Source organism: Meleagris gallopavo, chromosome 10, assembly GCF_905368555.1.
Source record: "Meleagris gallopavo chromosome 10, MGAL_WU_HG_1.1, whole genome shotgun sequence".
Lineage (NCBI taxonomy): Eukaryota > Metazoa > Chordata > Aves > Galliformes > Phasianidae > Meleagris > Meleagris gallopavo.
In genome coordinates, this window is record NC_139413.1 from 6,852,433 (window position 1) to 6,876,213 (window position 23,781).

The 23,781-nt window shown below is 37.5% G+C and overlaps 2 protein-coding genes and 1 long non-coding RNA gene across 4 annotated transcripts in view; 2 read left to right on the forward strand and 1 right to left on the reverse strand.

The window, feature by feature from the left end:
- LOC146543693 (uncharacterized) overlaps positions 1 to 23,781 on the reverse strand; it is a 102,348-nt gene that overhangs the window by 20,227 nt on the left and 58,340 nt on the right. The window lies entirely within an intron of this gene.
- On the forward strand, positions 1,720 to 11,153 carry RGS18 (regulator of G protein signaling 18). Of its 2 annotated transcripts, none has more exons than XM_010715680.4 (5): positions 1,720 to 2,068; positions 2,753 to 2,854; positions 5,710 to 5,774; positions 7,826 to 7,992; positions 10,246 to 11,153. In XM_010715680.4, exons 1-5 carry the CDS (start codon positions 1,950 to 1,952, stop codon positions 10,501 to 10,503), a joined length of 711 nt encoding a protein of 236 aa, XP_010713982.2. In that variant the 5' UTR covers positions 1,720 to 1,949; the 3' UTR covers positions 10,504 to 11,153. The 2 variants fall into 2 exon arrangements, with proteins under 2 accessions (XP_010713982.2, XP_003208664.3); XM_003208616.5 differs by having other exon boundaries at positions 5,713 to 5,774.
- On the forward strand, positions 10,687 to 20,212 carry RGS21 (regulator of G protein signaling 21). Its single transcript, XM_031554795.2, has 4 exons — positions 10,687 to 10,709; positions 18,553 to 18,629; positions 19,236 to 19,402; positions 19,884 to 20,212. Exons 1-4 carry the CDS (start codon positions 10,687 to 10,689, stop codon positions 20,085 to 20,087), a joined length of 471 nt encoding a protein of 156 aa, XP_031410655.2. The 3' UTR covers positions 20,088 to 20,212.

Here is a 23,781-nt window from a genome sequence, read left to right on the forward strand (position 1 = left end):
TTTTTTTTTTTTTAAGAGAGAAAGATTGATTGCAGTGATTCTGTATTTTCTTTCAAAATGTCCAACTGAATTCTCAGGAGATGCACCCCACAGTGCTGCATTTGGACTGATACCACTGTCACACTACAGTACAGGCATATTTCAAGAAACATCGTTTGCTTTAGAGTCACGTAAGAGTGGACTGGACAAGGCCTTCAGGCATGCACTGATAGATCAGCATTTAGCATTACAGAGCTGAAAACAAAGATTTCATGTGACCATCTCTGTTAAGGAACAGTGAAATAAAATAATGCATTCTTTGTTTATTTTTTACTTACTGGGAAAAGGCAGAATATATTATTAAAGAAAGCTGTGGTTAAAGAGTTCTCAATAGGCAGGATATGATACATAAGCCTACTCTGAAACTGAAAATGTTTAAAACCATAGCCCTTCTTCTCAAAGGTGCTCAGGCTACAAAAAGCAGTTTTGCACTGAAGATTTTCCATTCAGTCTGATTTTAAAATGTGTGTCACAGAAGTAATACGGAGTACTTTTTATCTGTTCCTTTAAAAAAAAGAAAAAAGCCAACAAAATCAGTATATACATATATAGAGAGGGAGATGTTATATTTCAGGAATTTGGAGTAGCAGCAAAAAATTTTTTAAATTCCTTGGACTCTGAGTACTTCCCCTCCTCCTCAGCCCTGCAGCCACAAGGAAGGGGCCATGGTAGGACCTGAACTTAGCAGAATGTCAGTGAGTGCACAGAACTAGCCAACACTGTGGGAAGGGGGTGAGGTCATGCCTTCTCCTCAAGGCCAGGTATCTTATCTGAGTTATCAAAATGAATCACTGGTGTTAAGAAGAGGAAGACTCAATGAACTGCGGTATCACTTAGCTATAGCAAGGAGACTTTCTCTGGGACCATCATGCCAGTTGCTCTTTTCCAACCTCTTGTCCAACTAACAGTGGTTTCTTTGGTAAATTTATTATTCCTGTGGCATCTCCAACACAAATTGTACTAGAATGAGAAATTTAACTAAGAATGAGCTTGTACATTTAAGAGCTAATTTGTGACAATTAGCCTAAGAAATTAGCACATTTAGGTTATGCAAATTGGAGTAAGAAATTTTTGTTTATTCAGAATCAAAATGAGAAGAAATCACTTTGTGTGCGTGTGTGTGTGTTCGTGTGTGTTGAAAGAGTTTTTATCCAGGCTGAGAGATTGTAAGTGAAAATAAAGCCATAGATACAAAAGATAAATGAGAAGCTGTAAGTGGACAAGCTTGAAATTAGAAGTAGGTGTTCAATACTTCTGAAAAATGGTGCAAAAAGCAAAATTTCTGCTTACAAAAATATTGTATCAACTACTGCTTCATCAGCCTCTTGTAGCCTCAGAAATGCTGAAATTCCAGTTAGCATGTTGTAGGTAGAGCTAACTTTGTGTTCAACATATGGCATCTGAGACTGCAGAAGGCAATTTAAGGTCAGCTGGAAGTTCTTCTAGGAGCTTAAGGGCAATGTTACCCATTTTGTACTACAAAGTGATTCTCATTAAAGTTCATTTTAGAGGAGCTATACGCACTTCTCACACGTTTTTGGGAGAAGATGGTGGCATCATCCTAGTTGTTCTAGGACGTGGAGTTCCACAAGCACAGAACCAGGAGTCGCTCTGCTAAAAGCTGCGTTTGTCTGTATGAGCAACAGCCATTTTGCAAAGTTGTAATCTCACTTCCTTAAATGACGACTGTAAAAGCAGAACTCTACTTAAAGTCCTGTGTGCCTGCAGCTGCACAGACAGCTAAGGTGGCAAACCTCCTCCTTCCCACAACCTGCTCTGGAAACTGTTCTACAGCCAATTGGGGGAACCCAGCCCGAGACACGCCTTGCTGAATGCACCACGTGTAGAGATGAAACCCTTGTAAGGAACTTAAAGAAGCATTCTGTAAAACTGGGACGCTTTTTTAGAAGATGGAGAACCCAGTTCTTTTGTTCCCTCAACTGAACATTTCTGCTTCGAAGGATAAATCCTATTACAAAGTCATGAAATCAACAGTTAAAGAAGAGCCAAATAAAGCAAGCAAGCCCGGGTAAGTTTTAAGGTCATGCTGACACTTTGAGTGTTGTTTACACAGAGGATTCTTCTAACATAGCTCGGGAGTGTAAATTTAGGGCGCAGATCTTTCTCGTTTTGACCAGTGTATGTGAAAACTGGTGAACTGCAAGCCTGGGAATTGTAGACATGAAATATTCATTCATCAAGGAAATAGTTTTTAGGTACAAGAAACAAATAAATAAACTAAGTAAATAAGAAAGGCAGGTTTCACAAAGTTCTGAAAAATGCTTTTTAAACCCTAAGTACGATCTGGAAAATATTCTTTTTAAAGACTGCAAGTGTGAGGAAGCACTGCTTCCTTTTTTCTTTGCAGAACATTAAAAGTAGAAGATGCTGAGCCAACTGTTTCATGTGTTCATGAATTGTGCTCATGTTCCTAATATAAAATTTCACCCTTCTCCTTCAAAATTAGTGGAAAACGCATTGAAAAAGAAAAGATTTCCACTTCTGTTTGCTAGTGCTTCACATGCAATTCATGTTAATGTCTGAAAAAGAAATTCGTTAATGTGAATAATATAAATAGGAGAAGTATTAGAAATATTAGTGTAAGTGAACCTTTGTGGACCTGGGGTGCAGAGGCAGAGATATTAGTCAAAGAAATGCCTGGAAAAAATCTTTTAACAAAGTTGGTTTAAAAGCTATTTGAACTCTGTTGTAGAGCAAAGCAGAAGAGAAACAGACTGAGCCTTCTCCTGCAGAAATCTGAATTACACGAAGCTGAACATCTTGGTAAACCGACAGACTTGACAAAAGCATCAAGGTAGGCATTATAAAAGGCAGAGATGATAGGGATTCCTTCTAGGAAGTTTCAGTGTGACCCAGAACATTTCCTGCATATGCATGTGTGCATTCAGACTTGGCAGAGAGTAATACTTTCAAAATCTGTTTCATTTAAAGTTGACTATCTAACTCAAGCATAGAAATAGTATAGAATTATCAGGCATAGAACAAAAGAACTCATCAGTACTGTTTTCACATCTAAGTGCAGATTGTAGCCCACATGTGCGCATATATAAAAATCTTTACTCGTGGCAACAGCGTTTTTCTTAGTCCACTGGTTATCCCAAGCAAGCATTTACTCAGAAATGGAGGTGAAAAATTACTGTTTAGAAGGAAATCATATAGCTCTTGAGAAAATAGATTTTCCAAAGAATTCTGGATGCATCTCAAATACTGGATATATAGTTCCTTGATAATTGCAGAATTGACAAAACACCATCTTGTCTCCCAAATTCAAATACTGATGTTTAAACACTGCTGTAATATTGTCTCTATGACACTATTTCCCATAAAGATGTGCAGTGAAATATTATTTTTGTTAAATTCAGTGAGAACTTAGTTCTTGACCTCACCAGGACACCAGAATCTCAGAGATACATGAAGAATTACACTTGTAGGTCTTGAGTGAAAAGTACTGCAGAAGTATTGCAACTCCAAGGCCTAATAAATTAGTAGCTCCCTTCTTTCCACCGCAGAAAACTTCAGAGATTCCATCTCTTTTTTAAGTCTTGTTAATGTTGTTTAAGCAATTACTGCTTTAGGGGCCAAGATCTACTGCTTTGACCAGATTGTTTTCTCATATGTGTAAATATCGTGGCTATCCAAATGATGGCATGTACTCATGATTTGAAAGACTTCCCTCTCCACGCTCCCAGGGGAGGATTTCATTGCTTCTCTTAACCTCTCTACACCCTCCCTTCCCCCCCCAAACTTTCTTTGTTGTGCTGTTCTGCTTAATTCAGTGGTTCTACAGTTCACTTAAAAGATGTTGAAGCTATGAACAAAGGTAAAGGAGCGTTGCAAACAACCTTTTTCAGTTCCTCAGTTCCAGACACGTAAAACTGTGCTAAGATGGTACCTAAAATGAGAAAGCACAGTCTCCAAGCCACCTGTAGGCAGATGATACCTTTTCAGTGCTCATTTTTATTTGGGTGGCTGAGTACTGCTGGGTATTTCAAACCCAGGTTCTGGTTTCTCTTTGTTATGGCAGCACTCCCTGGTGTGCCAATGTCTTGGGGATCTGTGAACCTACTTTCTTTCTAAAAGAAAATGAAGAAATCGCATTAGGAGTTTCCAGCAAAGAACCTCTCCAGCATTCTGTGCACTACTGGACTGTGTATGTGCTCTGAAGCTGTCAGGGCTTATCTTTCACCATTACCAAATTCATTTCTGTGGCTGTAGTAACCCATTATTCCCAGATGTACAAGCACACACAGTTCAGAGATCTGCACTCTTTGTACTTCCCATAATTAAAAACTCTGTGAGGGAGCGAGGTCTCGCTTTCCCTGAATCCAGAATTCCCCTGCTTTATTGGCCTACGTTCATTTCTCACATTTCAGTTCTCCATTATTTGTACGCCTTGAGAACTGTTTGTCTCTCCCTAGCTAAGAATTTTCATTCCTATAAGCAATGACTTCAGCTAGGAGACACATGACACCTGTAAAAGTATAAAATAAAAATCCTCCTTTTACTTTTTATACAAAACTGAGAGCATTTCTGGCTTAAATTCCCTCTCATAGTCATTGGAATTTCCCTTTGTCTAAAATTCATGTGACTACAGATTTTGCCAAGGGAACCCAAGCTACGTAAATCAGGCAGCAGAAAAAATGTGAGCCTGGGGCAGGAAAGAGGCATCATTTCCAAAAGTGTTCAATGCAGAACAAGTTCTTCTGGTTCTCAGCTCCACTTTCGACTAGCCTGGACAAACTGCTTAAATGAGGACATTCCCACTCTCAGAGTACAATGCTATGTCACCAAATGAAAATGGTTCTAAATGTTGAATATTCACTCTTCACCTTCAGACTTAGAACTAAGGCACAGTCCTAGCATGATAAAGTTAATGCCAGCCTTGTGCCAATTCCTGTATTGTCCCAGTGTATGCGTATGTATAGGGATAACCTATACAGCACAAAAACAGAGAGGTTCCTGAAATTTTTATTTGGAAGAACAAAATTATTATTTTTTTTCCTACCTGTTTATTTCTCTAAGACAGAATATTGGAAATAATTGAGAAATACATCTAACTTGGCACAGATGATGAAGAATACATGGAGTTTTGTAAATTGAGTGCAGCATCTCAGAATAACGTGACTTTGAAACATGTTTGTGGTGAACAAACCAGACTGTAAGTGCTTATACCCTAGAAAACTATCATCTAAACCATACCACTACAGCTTCGTCTTCAGCCTACTGAACTTCCCCTACTTCATCACAAATAGGCTGTGGTAATGCAGCCTCAGAACCACATCTCTGCAAGAGCATTTTTACTAACTAACCAGGTGACTGACCTGCTTACCTTGTGAGTTTTGCCATACTGCATCACCTCTATTTCCTCAAAGATTCCTCACAGAAGCACAAAATAAACATTAAAAGAAAAATCTCTGCTCCAATCTTTATTTTTTTAAAGGTAAAAAAAAAAAAAGGCAACTCTTCAGGAAAGAGCCAGAAAACATTACACTCTATGTTTCTGAAGTCTGTAATAGAGCTCCTACAGCAACAGAATCTTATCACTTTGTGAAATGGCCCAGAGCAATAATAGTAATTGAGAGCATATCAAAATAACTTGATGAATACACAGCATGCACAGCTCCACAAAACCGTATTTTGTTTCTTAAGCAGTGTGTCTCCTGAAGAAGCAATGAAATGGGGCGAATCTTTTGACAAACTGCTTTCCCAGAAAGGTTAGTACTCTTTTCTTCTCTTCCTGAAGACTATGCTGGTGGAAAATTGATGGAAAATTACAAAACGCAGTTGTGCACTTAAATAGATCTGTCCTAAATTAGGTACGTTGGGTCATTTATAGCAGCATGTGTTCCTGCTCTGCTCATGTGCTTAGGCTACAGCATGCTGTCAACTACTGAAAGTAGTTGAAAATAACTTCTAAGCTTGTTATTTTATTGGACAAAGTGATAGGAAGTGAAGAGTTTCTGCAATAACTAGTAAAAGGCAGCCAAAGGTAATTAAATTGTTCTGTAATGAATAAAATGCCTTTCTGCTGTATGAATTCTAATCAGACTCTTGGAAAAATCCATTGTAATAGTGGCACGCTCATCAGTTATTTACAACATTATTCACTCACATTAGCAGAAGGCTATCTTATCTTTTCTAGACTACGTTTTTCAGTGTTGTCAAAAAGAAGAGCCATGTTCCGATGAGCTAACTGCTGCATTACCATAAAAATCCCAAATGGCAGTCTTCAAAAATGGTTGGAAATCTGCTGGCAGTCTCATCCATCATTTGGCCTCTGCCCAGTATCGCGCTTGTTCCTGTCCAGCCTTATTATATAGCTTGTACAATAAAGGCTAATTTTTTTTGTATTATCATCAGTATTCGTAGTTCATCTTTCATGAAGTGACAGCCTCTTTGTTCTTAAACATTTTATAGCGATTATTTTTCTATTAGGGGTAACTAGCCACGCGTGGCATAGAGATAACATTAAAATAAGCTTATAGTAGGGGAGAACTTGAAAGAAAATTCCTCTCAATTCTAATCCAGGATAAAAATAGCAATTTTTTTATCCAAGATAAAAATAGCAAAAAGAAATCTGAGTTTGCATGGAAATCATACTGTATCTTTGTATATTGACTGCAAGTTTCATTCTGAACTTAGTCAAACAACTTACTGGCATTGGGACTTTGCCTGAAGACAAGAACTTTAGTGAACTGATCATTATGATCAATGATCAAACTGATCATTATCATTGCTCTTAGTGGAATGTATTGATCTTCATATAAAAAGTTTAGCCAAGTCATCCTTTAAATGTTGGTTTAAATGTTGATTGTTACATTGGAGCTAGATTATTTTAGTCTTCTGTTAACTCTGGGAAAATAAGAGATATTTAAATGGACTACAGAAGATCTAAGAAGTTTGGAGATATCAAGTTTCTAGCTTAGAAGCAGTATTTCTGGCCCACATCCTTAGTACTCCCTTTCATACAGATAAATCCATCCAGAGCCACAATCTCAGTGGTTTTAAACTCTTGAGAATCAATGATTGATTCAGCATTGAATTTTTAGTGGACATAAAAGCATACCAAGGCAACAATCATTTGCTTTACAAATAATAAGAGCTATGGAAGGCAACATGTGGCCAAAGAACTGACCCTTCATGATGGCTATGACAAAGATTTATTATATCACTTTCATTTGAATATTGTTCAAATATTCCTGACTGCAAGACCAAAATCTTAAAAATGAAAACATGTTCAATGGACCTAAAAAAAGAATTCGTCAGCTTTGGTGCAGTTTGTTCCTAAAACAGTAATAGGATCCAAGATGGCCATTATTTGAAATGGCCCATTGCTTACATAGATATCAAATGCACGTATGTCATTGTCCTTCCATTCTGGAGGGACACGCACATAATCCAGCTGCAGTGGGCTGGAAGACTGTCTACTTGTGAGCAGAGATTCTCATTGCATTTGGGTTAACCTAATTCAATCTGATATTTAGCAAATTCCATCACTTCCAGATACATACAGATGATTTGATTGCTTCCATTTATACATTCTTAAGGTCCTGGTAATCAATACCGAGAATTCTGTCATGGGAGTTACAGCATGCAGTTATTTTAAAGCCCTTATGCAATTTAAAATAATGATCTATGATGCAATGTAATTTAAAGGGAGCACAACCCGTTTTGTGACTTTGCTTAGACTGCCTGAAGATATTAACTGTCTGATAAGGATATATATATATATTCATTTAACACAATTCAATATTCCCTTCTGTAGATGGATTGGATGCCTTCACAAAATTTCTGAAAACGGAGTTCAGTGAGGAGAACATTGAGTTCTGGATAGCTTGTGAGGATTACAAGAAGAGTAAAACTACAAACGAACTTTTCCCAAAAGCTAAGAACATTTATGAAACATTCATACGGAAAGATGCTCCAAAAGAGGTACAGTAAAAACATTCTGCAGCGTACACAGTGTTTTCCACAACTGCTCCTGATGAAATCTGCTTTTAAGAAGTGCGTGTCCAGAAACAGTAACAACCATTAATTGTGTTGTCACTGACTTAAGGAGACTGTATCTTACATGTCAAAGCTTTGGAAGGAAGCCTGGAAGTAATTGCTTAGTTTATTCATCTCCATACTCCTTACAAAACCCACTCCATATTGCTCTGCTAAGGATAGAACTCTGAGTTTAAATATGAGATCACGGGAATCAAAGATTCCTGTTGGTCTGTAAAGCCAGGATATATGCACACGTACATATATACACACACACACAATTAATTTAGTGAAAAATAGCAATGATAAATGTTAATGCTGCCATGAAATGTATCGGCTAGCATTTTTGAAGAAGTATTATCTGCCTGTAGTCAATGCTGCTTCCAGAACAACAGAATAATTCTCCCATTCTATTAAACTATTTGTCAAATGATTACACAGCTCAGACTCAGAAGCTTTTGTTTTAAAGCCAAAAGACTGAAGGAGGCTAGAAGAATTTACTAAATTAAACATATCCCCTAAATGATAGTGATAATGTTTTAAGCAAAGATTTTTCATTATTAACGTTCTCCATCTTCAAAGCTCTGGCTGAGCATTCCTGCTATGTTACTGACAGCACACAGATAAAAACAAGTTGACATGTAAATACTAATTAACATGGAGGCCTTTTTTTAATTACTGCAGTAGTGCAAAAAGTCTTAATATTTACAATTTCTTCATTTTTCTGAAATGTGTTAAGAAGGAATCATATTGTAAATGAGCAAAAAGAACACTTTTTTTTTTTTTCTTTTTGCCTGCTCTGGGAAGGAGATGATGAACTCTTAATGAAATCAAGCTCAGCCTCCTCAGTAGGTATTCTGGACTTAGATTTTTCTCTAATTCTGTCAAGGTTGAGCAGAAATATGGCACTTGCCAATTCTCCCTTTCCCTTGTATTTTTTTTAAACTTGTCAGAATAGCAGAAGTTAAACTCTAACTGCTACTTCCCTATAACAAAGGTGAAATAAGTGTAATTCTTATTTTAAGAGAAAGATTACAAAATGGTGCAATCTCCACCCATAATTCTCACAGACTACATATAACATTCAGATCCACTTTTGACAGGGGCCTGGCTTACTAGTTCCACTTTCAAAACTTAGAGCCTTTTTCACTCCTTCTCCTGCAGCATCTCAGTGGGTGGACCTTACATAAAAAGAAAAACTCATAATTTGATCTAATGGTTGACAGCCATGCTCATGGCAGGGTGTTGGAACTGGATGATCTTTAAGGTCCCTTCCAACCCCAAGCCATTCTACGATTCTCTAATTATTTGAGCCGGAACTTATCATTGCTAATACATAATCTAAATAATCTATGCGCAATTATTGTAGGACATTGAGCCCTGATATTGTCATGCCTTGAGACTGACAAACAAAAGGCTGAGCAGGAAGAAAGCTGGGGAGGGGACAGAGCATGGAAGTCATACTTTGACCAAGAGTAACCTAATGATGGGGCTCTGGTCAGCCTGATTCAGTATTAGATATGGAGGTTGGCAGCCCTGCCTGCAGCAGGGGGGTTGGAGCTTGGTGATCCTTGAGGTCTCTTCCAACCCAAGCCATTCTATGACTTTATGATTCTATGATTTCTGTGTGAAATCTTCCCAGGAAGAATGCACCAGTGCATGGAATAAATATTTTGATATGCTTTCCACATCTCTAAAGCCTCCAGAAACTCACTAAAATTATTTTAATTCTTAGAATTTTCTCACCCTCCTGCCATCAAAACCCCATACAGCATCTAGAAATCTTTAATATACACTAGTGTATTCTAATGAGACAAAGTTCTACGTGTATCTTAAGTGAAAAAGGAAGGAGTTCAGCCTTAGGCTGGTGATGCAAAACTTGGTGGCAGCAACTATTCCAAGATTGCTGATAGTGAGTTACTTTTAATCAGATACCACCGCATCAAAATGTGTTGGTTGTATCTTAACAGATATTTTATCGGTTCTCCAGTGTACCAGTGACAAATTTATGTAGGCTTTCTGGCAGCCACAACTGAAAAGGAATACACTAATTCTATGGCATCAATCTTGTGTAATATACGGGATTCAAAGTCCTTTTTATCAGAAAACTCTTTCACCAATGTACAATATCTTTGCTACGGACAACAAAAGAATTGTGTTAATGCACATTAAATAAGTACACTTTTCCTCATTCTCCAGGTGAATTTGGACTTTAAAACCAAAGAAGTTACAAGTCAGAATATTGAACAGCCCGTCCTTACCACCTTTGATGCAGCACAAAACACAGTCTACAGGCTGATGGAGCAAGACAGCTATCCACGCTTCCTAAGATCTGATCTTTATTTGAATTTGGTTAAGGGGAGAAATCCTGGTCGTCCCACTCTTAGGAGGCGATCACGGTCTTTTACTGTCAATGATTTCCAGGGTGTGCGACCAGACTTTACCATCTGGCAATAGGGAACTCAGCCCTCATGAATTCTAGCTACTGCAAGCAAGTTGTACATGTGTTATAAATTACAAATCCTTAGGTGGTGTAAATAGGTGGCAAGCAAAGTTGCATGCTTTCATACCAGGTCATAGTTTTGTTGCTAATGAGTAATCCCATTTACTGTAGACAACCAGGCAACTTATTGCTGAGACATGTCGTGTGAAGATTTTGTACAGTATTTTTTTTTTAACTCAAGCAGGAGCTGTTATCATATTAGAAAGAAGAATCTGAGTTTCTGACATAAAAATGTTGTCTAAAACGCTATTTGATAACACCCATCATGTATTCTGTAAGACAGTTTTGTCACAGTTTGAATCTATATAGCTAACCTTTGCACATGATTTTGTTTTTTGCAGTATTTCCTACACTAAGCATAGAATATTTGTAGTATTTTCTCATACTGCAAAACACATGGGAACATTAGTTAGTTGAAATGTAAAAATTATATGGATTTTAACTACAGCTACTGCATAATTAAAATCTAGCTATTGCATATTTCAAGAGGATGATAAGAATGCCTATTTAATTTTTATAGGGACATATTATATACTCTTTTCTTATTATGTACATCTTCTCTTTATATTTAAACTATGCTGTATAAACTAGCTTTGCTATCAAATATTTGCATTCTCTCTTTTTTTTTTTTTTTTCCCCAACCAAATGAACAGCAGTCAAGGGCCAAGAATGCCCTTTTAATACAACATGTGTCATTCAACATCTGGTCATGTGGATGCATATGTCTGTTTAGAAGGAAGCATCATTTTTCCCCTCATGCTAAGCTAGGTATGAAGCCAGTTAAGTAACACAATCAACTGTTTTTCTCAGTATGTAGTTCTGTGCCCTAAGGCTGACTATCCAGTACTGCACATAAACGCTCCTTTGTGTGCTCCCCTCCATAAATAGCATCCTCTCAAATCATAGAATGGCCTGGGTTGAAAAGGACCACAATGATCATCTAGTTTCAACCCTCACGCTGTGTGCAGGGTTACCAGCCACTAGACCAGGCTGCCCAGAGTCACATCAGCTCTCAAATGCCATACTTGATAGTTCACTTGAGATATAACAGTGGGTCTGTTACAACACAGGCATAAAATCTGTATGTTTGCAACCAGATTCTCAACTGGTGATCACGTTACTTCATATCTTCACAGAATCTAATGTTTGTTTGCTCTTGCCGTGGATGAAATAAATGTAAAAGAATACATTTACTACTGTTTCAAAACTCAGAGACATGACAAATACAGTGCTTTGAGTAAGACATTTCCTTCTTAGCAAAAAACCCAAGCAGTTACTCAAAACTGTCTGCAGTGATAAATAGAAGTCATCAGGCGCCTTTGTTTCCTCTCACAGGAACATGGAAAATGTTGCTTATCGCCAGGGAGGCCTTCCTCACAACCATCATTCCATAGTACTGACAGTGCTAGTCCCTTGCATGAGTTTTGTAATTACAACAAACAAATAAGCTATTCTTGGTAGCTACTTAGGCATGTATGTTATTCAGAGATAATTACGAACCATGATTTACAGCAGACTGAGGCCATGGGAACTACTATAAGAAGAAAGTCGAGATAAATTCAGAGAAAGGAAGACAAAGGGCACAAAGATAAACCAAAAGGACAGAATTATCTGCTTGCTAGATAGGAGACTCCTTTTTGTGGCAGAAAAACAAGTGCTGGAAGATGAACTAAACAGGTTTAGTACAAGTCCGTGACACTTCTCCATGCTTCAGAGAGACAGGATTGATCAGATTGAAGGCTAGCTCTGCAGGGATGTATTTATAGCATGGACCGTGCCAGAAATCATCGCTGGGCTTCTCTAGGTTTGGCAGAATCAATGTCACAGTTAAATAAATCCTCTTGTTTAGCTGGCTTGATGTGAGTAATACATACAAAGCCTACTGGGTATATATTTTGGGAATTACATTATGTAGCAGCTTTTTGGATTTGTGTGTGTTGTTCAGTATTCAGTAAGAGCTCTCAAAATGCCTCTTAACAACACTTCACTCTATTCCTTACATACGTGAAGTCTCCAGCTCTAATGTATGGGGGAAATAATCTACAGAATTCTGTAGCACAGATGTTTGTTGCCTGTTTATTTTCTTTTACCTAGCTCTGATTAGATGCACTGAATTAACTGAATTATTATCTGCTGTTGTTAGATAGCTTGAGGGAGATCAAAATACACATCTTCACATCTTTTCTTTGGCTTTTGGGATTTGATATTGTGCAAATGACAACTTAATTAATATTTGTACTGACAAGAAACAAGAGGACTGAGTTCTAACATAATGAATCTCAAAGGAAAAGAAAGGTTTTCTTCTACCGCAACCGTAGGCAATTGATAATGTGGCTCTTAGAAGCTGTGGTGTATAGAGGCAAGTGACTCACAAATGGCAGGTTATTTTTCCTCTCCTTTCTTTTTGTCCTCAGCTGCTCAGCTGCCTTAATTAACTTTGAATACAGTTCCCTCTCCCTTCCAAATTATTTTCCATGCATAACATTGAAAGGCTCCAACTGAAAAAAAAAAAAATGCATAAAATCATCTTCTTTTCAGTGCTTTCATGCTCATGCATGAACACCTTGCTCAGATACCTGTGCTAGACCCCCCTCTGTTTTTTTGCATTACAGTCAAATGTCTCAATCAAATGACCGTTTAGCTCCTGGTGGCTGTATGCCAAAAATATAAATATCAGTCCTCTATACAACATCCAGCTTGCCTCCATTTCTTCTTTTCTCCTGCTGTCTTGTTTCCATCTTCCTTTTTTTTTTTTTTTTTTTTTTTTTTTAAACACCAGCCAGTGAGAACTGAGCCGTGAAGGCTGCCTGTTTTTACTTTAAAGCTTTTATCTCTGTTTCCCTAAACAACATGTGTTGGCGTAAACATCTCAGATGTCAACTCACAAGAGAAGGAGTTATTATGATTCAGACTTTATCCTTGACTTCATTAGAAAACTTAGTTAAAATTAAGTAGTGTGAAAAACAACCCTGTGAAAGTCGATACCTAGTTTTCAAACACAACAGAAGGTTAAGCTGAAACCTAACATAACTACAATTCCTAAGCAGCTGTTTCTTCACTGTGCTATTTTCTTGTATCCTAGAAACTTGTTTCTTCACAATCAAAGACACTGGTGTATTGGTTTTCCCTTTCATTCATTACCTATCCCAGCTTGGTTTGGAACACACCGCCAGCAAGGCACGACTCAGAGGACAACTAATACAGGCAATTATGGCTCAGGAGCTCTCTATGAGCATCATGCCTACTTTTCATATATTATTTTGTTGATGCAATTTATAGCCATCTCCAAGTGCAAGGTTCTGATACTGCCCTTTAAGTTTGCACCATATGGGCTTCTTGTGCAAATACTAACTTTTGTTAATCTGCTGCTATAAAAATAGTAGTTTGTTCATCCAGGACAAGATCTGGGACTAACAATCTGCTGACTAGTACTAATTTAAACTCTTCAAGCTTGCATAGTTTTTTCTGAGAATTGATTCCAATTCCCCTTTAGTCAACATTTGTGTTTGTATAGCACTTAGAAATCATGTACATAAGGAGCACAACATGATGTAAAACATTTTGACAGATTGTTCTGGAAATCAAATCTTTTACCTGAAGGGACGCATTGCTTGGGTGGAAAATAACAGGTAATTTCTTTATGCAAAATAGCTCTGTGGCATACTGAAGATACACAAAGTTATTCACATGGAAAAATAAATAAATAAATGTGTTTCTAAGCTGTCCACGTATTATTGGAAGGTGGAAGATGGGTATTTACATAGTGCTGTGATTAAAATGTATTTGCATCTGCAAATACATTTGGACAGGTGGTTCCATTTCACCTGGATGCCAGCAGTGCCTAGGTCATCTTCCAACTTAAGAAAGGTGGTAAATCTACGTTTACTTGTATTGCTTGGATCAAGAGAACCTTCATTTTCCTCCTGAGGTTATGCTATATGGAGTAATATCCAACAAGCCTCGCTGTGGAATGGATTCAACAAAGGCCAAGTGCTGAAGGGCATTAAGAGATTGAACCTGACAGCAACACACTAAAACTTTTGTGGGAGAGTGTGACATTTTCTCACGTTGCACTAAGGTGAGTATAAGGCACCTCTTTTAGGAATATATAAAAAATGCAAGTGATTTCTTAGGTTAATACACCAACAGTGCGAGCTGAAGAGTTGCTTTACACTGCCTGTTGAGATAGTGGTATCTAGCTCAGGTGTGGTTAAGCAGAACACAAAATGATAGGCTTAATTGCTCCAAGCAGCCAATACCTTTTCATAAAAGAGGTTGGTCCTTATCAAGTAATAGGGGTGAAGGATGAAATGTGAATCCACATTCCCTGTCCTACAGTTCTAGCTCTGTTATCATCCGCCAAAGGCAGCACACTCACAAATCCATTGCAGGTCGATAGAGAGCTTGTTTGTTTGATGTAGTGTATTATGAATAACCAACACATTTGCACAAGTAGCTGATGGATGTGTTGTAATACCACAACAATTTTTCTCCTTATGAAATGTCAGTAAAATATTGGTCTTGTCTGGCACTATTTTATAGTTCATGGTATATATTCTGTGGAAATTAGACCAAATAATTAATGGCAGAGAATAAATGGTAGTTCTTATTTCTGTCATTCTATTATTACTTTTAGAAGCAAGTGGATTCAAAGATAAGAAATTTGCAGAAAAGAACCCAATAGCTTCATTTTGCTGCCAGAAATCTTGTTCAGTATTAAGAAAGTAGGGCTCAAAGGGCTACCTTGGGTCATTGTTCCTAGTTTCCTATTATCAAAGGCGATAATGTAAAATAATCTCTTTCATAACGTATCAGTCTCTATATTTGAAGTACAGAGAAGTAGAGAGGACAAAAACCCCACCGGGGGAAATTATCAATGGCACTTTCTGAAGCCTTCTGTTTTCCCAATGAAATTTTTTTACTGTTTATATCCATTTGTTCTTTTACCAATATTCATCTTATTCTTAAGCTAAAATATATATATTTTTCTCTATTAAAGGAAGCTGGGTAAGGGCAGCAAAAGATTAGACAGCACCACAAGGAGAGAGGCATGAAAGTGAAAGCCTCATGGTTCAGGAGAGTAAGGAATACACTGAGAAAGAAAAGCGTTGTGAAGAAAAGAATAAAGAAAGAGATATCACAGCAAAAGGAAAAATTATATGAGGGTGTTTCTGGGACAGAGTGGTGCTCTTCGAAGAGATCACACCAAGTGAAGTATCAGTAAGAGCAGAAGAAACTGCTGCATTACAGTTTTCAAATACCACACGACCCCATTGTTTGTAACAGCATCAGTGTAAGAAGATTTGTTTGTATAAATGAGAGAGAAACACTTCAAGGGCTTTGACCTTCAAGGTGTGTAAGGTAATGGATAAGTCGCAGGTGTGCTTAGAGCAGATACAATAATAAGAGAAAAGAAATACAATGAAGAATTTTCTAGCCAGGTGAACTGAACCTATTTTCCATCCTGCTGTTCCACAGTCAGTGAGATGATTTCTCCAATAAGATGTTGTTCAGAAAATAACTATAAGATAGCGTGGCCACTGCTGAAAAATAAGCCATAGTTCTGAAAGAGAAAATTGTAAAGGAGGTGTTAAAAGCAGTCTGTCAGCTTGCACTGTACTTTGTGGGGATGCACATGCTAACTGTATTGTTCCTGCTATCATATCACCTTCAGCTTGAAGATCAGTCAGGAAAAGAAATTCTGCCCTACCCGTGACAGTCAGACAGTGGAACAAAAAATGCCAGTGAAGTGAGTTGTTTTTTATGGCTATTTTAATCTTAGGCTCTTTATGAGATGGTCAACTTTTAAATGATCTGGACACTTTTTGTTTTCCTTCCCCCTTACAGTGTAAAATGATGATTTTAGTTCCTTGTTGTCACTTCTGCTTGCCATTCCCATCTAAATCCAATGAAATCAGTGAGATCATTCTCTGACTAATAAATGTTAAATAAAATAGCATTACTGATGAGGAAGAGAAGCAGAATTATGTTTATACTGTCTTATCTTTGTCTTTTTTTCTGCTGAAGCACCCCAAATTTGTTATATTTAATTAGAGTTTATTACTGTCACTGAAAGAAATTCTCTGCTGATTAATTAGCACACAACGTCTCACAGACACACCTCTCTGGACAGCCTGTGCCATGCCTCACTGCCCTTAGTGTAAAAAAGCATTTTCCTTAATTATAATCACATAAGCTCTTGATAAATATATATAGAAAATAGCACTAGTGGTACATGGGATCCTTTTCCATTCTGTTGTTCACATATCCCAGCTTCCCACCCATCATGACCACAGACACTGCCAATGGCTTGTGATGCTCTGCCAACCCAACAACACTCTCCTTCACCTCTGGTTCTCCCTGCCTGCCCTTACACACAATTAATTTGTGAGGTTTCTTGAGGAACAGAGGCTAGTCAGAAAATATGACTTATGTGTCTGTAAGAAATTCCATGATTTGTTTTGACTGCACTGAAAGAAAGCACTTCCAAACTCTTCAGTTCCCCCTTACTACCAAATGAGAGGGAAGAGGCATACAAATATTTCCAGAGCTGCCAGAAAGTCAAGTGATGATTACGTTCACATGGAATGTAAATTCAGTTTCAAATCCCCATGCCATCGTAACCTGTGTAAGTTAGATAATCACAGGGTGGGAAACTTGGTTTCCTCTCAAGATCTTTGTATAAAATAAAAGTTTCAATAAAAGCAACATGAGGCAGGATCTGTTGGATACCTTTCCATGTATTCTAGCACTCACATCCTCTTTTCACTGTATACAAAATCTGCATCTAAAATTTGGAGGGGAGGGAGTAATCAATGACTTACTCACTTACTCTGCTCTGGCCTTGCCCTTTGAACTATTTGTTTTATTTCACGTTCTTTGTTCAGTGCAAAATGTCAACAAAACCTATTTTTCGTTCCCACTGAACTTTTAAAAAAATTGTATTTTAAATGTGCATTAATTTCACTAGAATTCAAAGGATGTTTGAAAAAACCTCCTACTTAGTCTGTTTGGAGTAGATTACAGGATACCAGCTTAAGTAAATCCTTTATCTTTCACTACGTGACCTTAGAGGTAACATGAAGAACTGACTGACTCTTGAAATGACCTGCCTGCAAGATTTGCTAGAGGATATCTTTCAGATTTTATATATTTTTTTATTTTTTCCTCAACAAAAAAATTATCTCAAAAAATTTTCAGTTGCATACAACTGAACTGAGGTTTAGTGAAGAAATATACTCCTTACCAAACAGAATATGACCAGTGTCACCAATCAGATTTATTCTTCCTTATTGCTAAATGGTAGTTACGAGACTAACGTTCATTTGGAGATGCCTGATATTGAGAAAATTAAATAGGAAAATAGCATACAGGAAAGCAGGTAGGCACACATTGATTCCGTTGGAAGTTGTGTGCTAAGAGGCACATCTCTGCACAGTGCTTCATTTTTACGAAGCCGTTTTCTTCCAAACAAAAATTGTAAGCAATAACAATAATACTGGTCAAGGGAGTTTTATTTCTCTGCTGGAGGTTTAAATTAAAAGCTCATAAAGTGTTAATTTCAATCAAAGCCAAATTTAGTAGGACTGAAAGTTTTTACTTTAACCCTTATTTACATGTATTCAAATTTTTATACTGCTAAGAAACTGCGGAAGAAAGCCCATAAGGTTACCAGTGTTAACATGATAACTGTTTAGGTAATTCTACTCATTCCAAGCAGTAAGTGTCATATCGATGGTTAATCCACTTGAACTTGAGAAGGAATTCAGTACTCTAGAACGTTAATATCCCTCCTATGTTTTTACTGTAGTTCAATCAGTTGTAAACATTATTAATGCTGTTTCTTGGATGAATTTTCCAGTGTCAAATAACATTCTGTTTTATGAGTCTAGGTCCTCTATGCCCCCGCCCCAAAAAGTGCTCCCTCAATGGGATATCCAAAAGATAGAGTAGCTACCATGGCCTGCACAGGCAAAAGATCACGATGCTATTTTCAAGGATAGATGTTGTTTCCATAGGTCAAACACAGAAGAAACACTGGCTTGGTCTGACTCTGTGGATACGCTACTTGCTAATAAAGGTAAGAGTACATGAAAAGTGTTAAAAATAACAAAACCACGTCAAACCAACTCACAGACATTGCCAGCAGGTTTGCACACTGCTGTCTGCCCACCTCACCATGTACTCTGAGCCACTGCTGGTGACATGTAAGCCTTGCTCAAATTGAAACTCATTACCTGAAAGGTGGCAGAGGAGCTATCTAGCCAGGCCAGCCTCAACTCTGAGATCAGCACACTGCCACAGCACAAATTAATGTTCAGCATGCTGCTTAGAGCGGGGTCCCTGATTGTCTAGTTGCTTCAAATCCTCTTATAGACCACCATGACACTGATTTCCTTTTGAATAATGAGCACTGGAGAAACTGGCTCACACGAAGCAGGTATTGGGAGCCTTCCTCTGTTAATAACTGGCAGAACTCCCTTCATCACCTTACCACTGCAGTTGTTTCATGCCCTACTCATTTTCCCCATAACAGCCTTCCTGGGGCTAGCTGCTGGCTGGTGGGCAAAACAATTTCAGAAACATAAGTGACACTATATATCCTGCATATAAATGCACACATTATAGAAACTATATTGATTTTTCAACTTCCTTCTACCCCTCAGTCTCATGCATTTTTCTCCAGATGGCCTGGCAGCTTTTAGGAAGTTTTTGAAGTCAGAGTTCAGTGAGGAGAATGTAGAGTTCTGGCTGGCTTGTGAGGACTTCAAAAAAACCAAGTCTTCCACCAAGATCGCAGCCAAAGCCCAAAAGATTTATGCTGACTTTATCGAAGCTGATGCTCCAAAGGAGGTAAAGATTTTTTTGCATGTACTTTGGGTACTGACTGAGGATGGAAATCAAGTGGAAAGTTCAAATCCAGAACTCTTGGAATGACAGAAAACTCAATTTCAACTTGGCTGTCCTTCCATTGTTATACCAGCAATTTACCAGGTGGAAAACTTTGTGTGAAACAGAGCCTGATTTGCTCTAATGCCTAATTTGCTCTTTGGTGATCTGTACTTCATAGGATTTGGTCTGGCAGAAAGATGAAATAATCAAAATCAAGTTTTCCACTTTTTTATTTTTTCTCCCCCAGTGATGCCAATTGTCTAAGAACCAAATAAAATTGAAAAATTGGTATGCTAGAAAAAGAAGGGATGACCTCTCTGCCAATTGGCATCAGCCTGGGTATGTGGGAGGAAATGCAGAAGCTGATTATGTCCTGTACACAAACAGACCTCAGCATTCCAATCAAACTGACATTGATTTTGTTCCTCCTTCTTTCCTACAGATTAATATTGACTTCCATACAAGAAATCACATCTCTCAGAACATCTCAGAACCCACCCTCAGTTGTTTTGATGATGCCCAGAGGTTAATCTATAGTCTCATGGCAAAAGACTCTTTTCCCAGGTTTCTAAGGTCAAAAGAGTATAAGGAACTAGCAAAGAAGCAAGACAACAGAAATGACAAAAGGTGGCTCCCATTTTTGTGAGAAGGTAAAAGCTAGACCCCTGAGTGGTTATGAATTTGTAGATGCCTCCTGTTACAACTCAGGATAGGTAATATTTTATTAAAGTGAAACAAAACAGAACTCTTAACTGGCTTGTTTTTAATGTATGTGTGGTTGCTTCTGCTAAAGCTGGTGGAGAAGTATTCTAGAAACAGAATGGAATACGCTAAGACAGTTGAGTTTTTTTAGTAAAAATTTTGCAATCTATAATTTTTTTCCAATAGTTTCTTCATTTGTTGCAGTGATTTTGCATTTTATAAGTGAAATGTTCTGTGGTCTACCATCAGTTTTTTGTTAGAAGTACGGACTCAATAAATTCCTTTCATGGACTTGAATACACTTATTCCCTTTCATCTACTTATTTGTAAAGAAAAAAAAAATTCAAAACCTCTTTTAAACATGTTCTACACTACTTAAAATAGAAGAAGAAATGTGGTAGATGCCATGCTGTGAATGACAATGAATTAAAGACTTACTTAATAAAAAGCTGTTTTCTAACAAATGTTCCTAGCACTCAGAGCAAAGGGATGTTTCATAATACATGCTCTTTAACACAACTCTCTTCGTTTTCCTGTGTATTTATCTCACTTAGCTTTTTTCACTAAAACATCTAATTTGTTAACTACCCGACTATCTGGGGAAAAAAAAAACAGAGTAAACTTCTCTTCATACATTTTCTATTAATGATTAATTTAGTTTTCTTCTTTAAATGCAACAAGTTGTAATGTATGCTTACACTCATGATGAAGTAATGTTAATAATGACTACTTTTTTTTTTTTTTCTACTTAAATACAGAACTATAGAATCATAGAATCATTACAGTTGGAAAAGACCTCTAAGATCATCCAGTCCAACCATCCACCTACCACCAATATTGCCCACTGACCACGTCCCTCACTGCCACATCTCCACAATTCTTGAACACCTCCAGAGACAGTGACTCCATCAGCTCCCTGGGCAGCCTGTTTCGATGCCTCACTGCTCTTTTGGAGAAGTTTCTCCTAATATACAGCCTGAAAAGCACTGAACAGTTTTAGTGGAGTAACCATATTAATTGGAATTTGTCATGGCGTCACAAGAAATGACAGGATCTTGTGCAATTTTTGAGTGTCTCCAAGTGCACACTCTGATCTTCTTCATTGCTCCTCAAAGATTTATAGCGTATTTTTAAGTGAAGAATGAGCTGTAATATATTCCTGAAGAAAAATATATCCTAAACCATATGGAGAAGGAGGAATATTCATAATCAAAAATAATTCTAAATACAAGAGGTAACAATAAGATTAAACAAGCAAAAAAGCCCTAGTAACTTTCATTTTATATGAATTTGATACTTCCGCTGTTCTCCAATACCCATAGCCTATTCTATCACCTACTTTTCCTTCTGGCTTTCTGCATTTCTTTTTCATTTCTTTCTTCCTCAGCACTAGTGGTTAGCAGAGAAATGAACATGAGGCTGAGCTACAAGGAGGATGTGGTTTTGTTCGGCAGTCCCGCAGCTACCATTCATTTTGCAATGAAACTTCAGTGGAAAATCGCAACTTCCGCCTGGGCGCCGTCTTGGTATCCTTTCAGCACTGGGGACTTTCTGCTGATTGAAGTCTCAGTGAAGACAGCAATCAGGACTGCTGAAATTACATAATTTACTCAAGTATATAGCAAGCCATTCTTCTTTCTTACAAATCCAAGTCTCGTTTTCAGAAGAGGTGAGATCAAGTCACCTTTCTTAGTGGGCCAAGAAGGAAGCCCAAAAAATCTGCTGCACCAATGGTTTGTGATCTGAGGAAAAGAGTGCCTTGAAATAGCCGGTTCTAGTGTTAGATACGGAGGTTGGCAGCCCTGCCTGAGGAAGGGGGTTTGGAGGACCTTGAGGTCCCTTCCAACCCAAGCCATCCTATGATTCAATGATTCTATGTGTGATAATGAAATCACAGATGCCTGACAGTGCTCTTTTTTGAATCCCACATTCCTGACTTTATCACAAAGAAAACCGGAGAAACCGGAGAGCAGTGGAGCAGGAGGCTGCCAGGGATCTCTAATTCCTGACCAAAATACAGGATAAAGAGAAATTAAAAAAAAATAGTCCGTCTTCATAAAAATAATCCCTTATATTTTTTCTGATAACTCCATAAAGAAATAGGGGGAAGACCTCAGTGGAAATACATACATCTGCACAGAAAAACATAAACTATATCCAGAGAGGTAAATATCTGACTAATTCTCTGATCACCAGCCTAATTATCATTTAAAAAATAAACTGTTCTTAACACATTATTTTAATAATTCTGTAATAAAGTATCATGGAGGGTTTTAACACTATTTCAGTTAATTTAGGATGCTTAAACAGAAATGTACAGTAATTACAGTTTTAAGGGTTATCAACAACTCAAGTATAATAGAGCATACTAATTTTTCCATAATCTTTGAATTAAAACTACATCAACGAAGTAAATGAAAAAATTTGTTGAGCAGACCGTCCAAATCTTTATAAATTAATCTTTTTTTCTCCTGTTTAAATACGAGAAGGCATTTGGCATGATTGCTTTAAATACATATACATGATCACTTGAAATTTGTATATGATAATTTGATGTGCATTCACAATTTTTCAAATCACTAAAGCATTATCTTACTACATACTGCAGCGTTTTGGAGTTGAGCAGTTGGATTTTTGAATATCTATATAATACAAAATACGCATTATTAAAGATCCATTTCACAAAGCATCTGAAAATGTCTAGATGTGCAATATGGGAGCCAGTCATCTTTATTCTTGTTCATTCCCTACGTCTATGACTTTCACATTTAAAGAAGTCATAATCAAGCATCCCAAACCCGGTAATTTGACAGAGGAAAATGCCAGGCACTAAAGTACAACTTGGAAGACTGAACTTTGCCCAAACCTCATTGCTTTACCAAGAATTTCCATAACCTGCTGTGCACAAGTGTGAAATGGAGAGGTTACCTCCATCCTCCATCAACGTGTAGGACAGGGATGCCCATTAATATTTTAGGAGCGTGTCAGCACTACAGGAAGGCATTATGGATGTTCAGGCTTCTGGGTGATCCTTTTGACCAAAGCCTTTTACTATCAGCAGAGAAATATCTTCATTGCCAAAGACATTTTTTTTCTTATGCTTTGTCCATTAGGACAAAAAGTACTGTTGTACCTAAATAGAAAGCACTTGCAGAGAGTTCTATTAGAAAGAACATTTGCACTGCAAGTCTCTTGCTTGCTTTCACTGAAGTATAGTGATGGTTCCTTTTTTCACTCACGCAAAAAGCTCAATTCTCAGAATTGTTATGCTTTAAAGGACTCATTCTCTTTCAGAACACGAGAAGTGGATTTACCAAAAAAAAAAAAAAAAAAGCTACAAAATATAAATGGTAGGAATAAACTCAAAGTGGAATTTATTTCTTAATAACACCATGTTACTGGAAAAAAAACCAACAACCCATTCAACAAACACAACAAAAACTGAATTCCCGCACGCAGTGATACTTCTAAAACTTCTAAAGCACATAGGAACCTGGATTCTGTCAGATCCATCATGTGCACATCATGGCTAGCCTGCCCCAAAATTACAAATAGAGGCACAATAGTAACATACATAAAAGAAATGAATAAAAATATATTTAAAAAAATATGGAGGTTATTATGAAAGTAGTATCTCC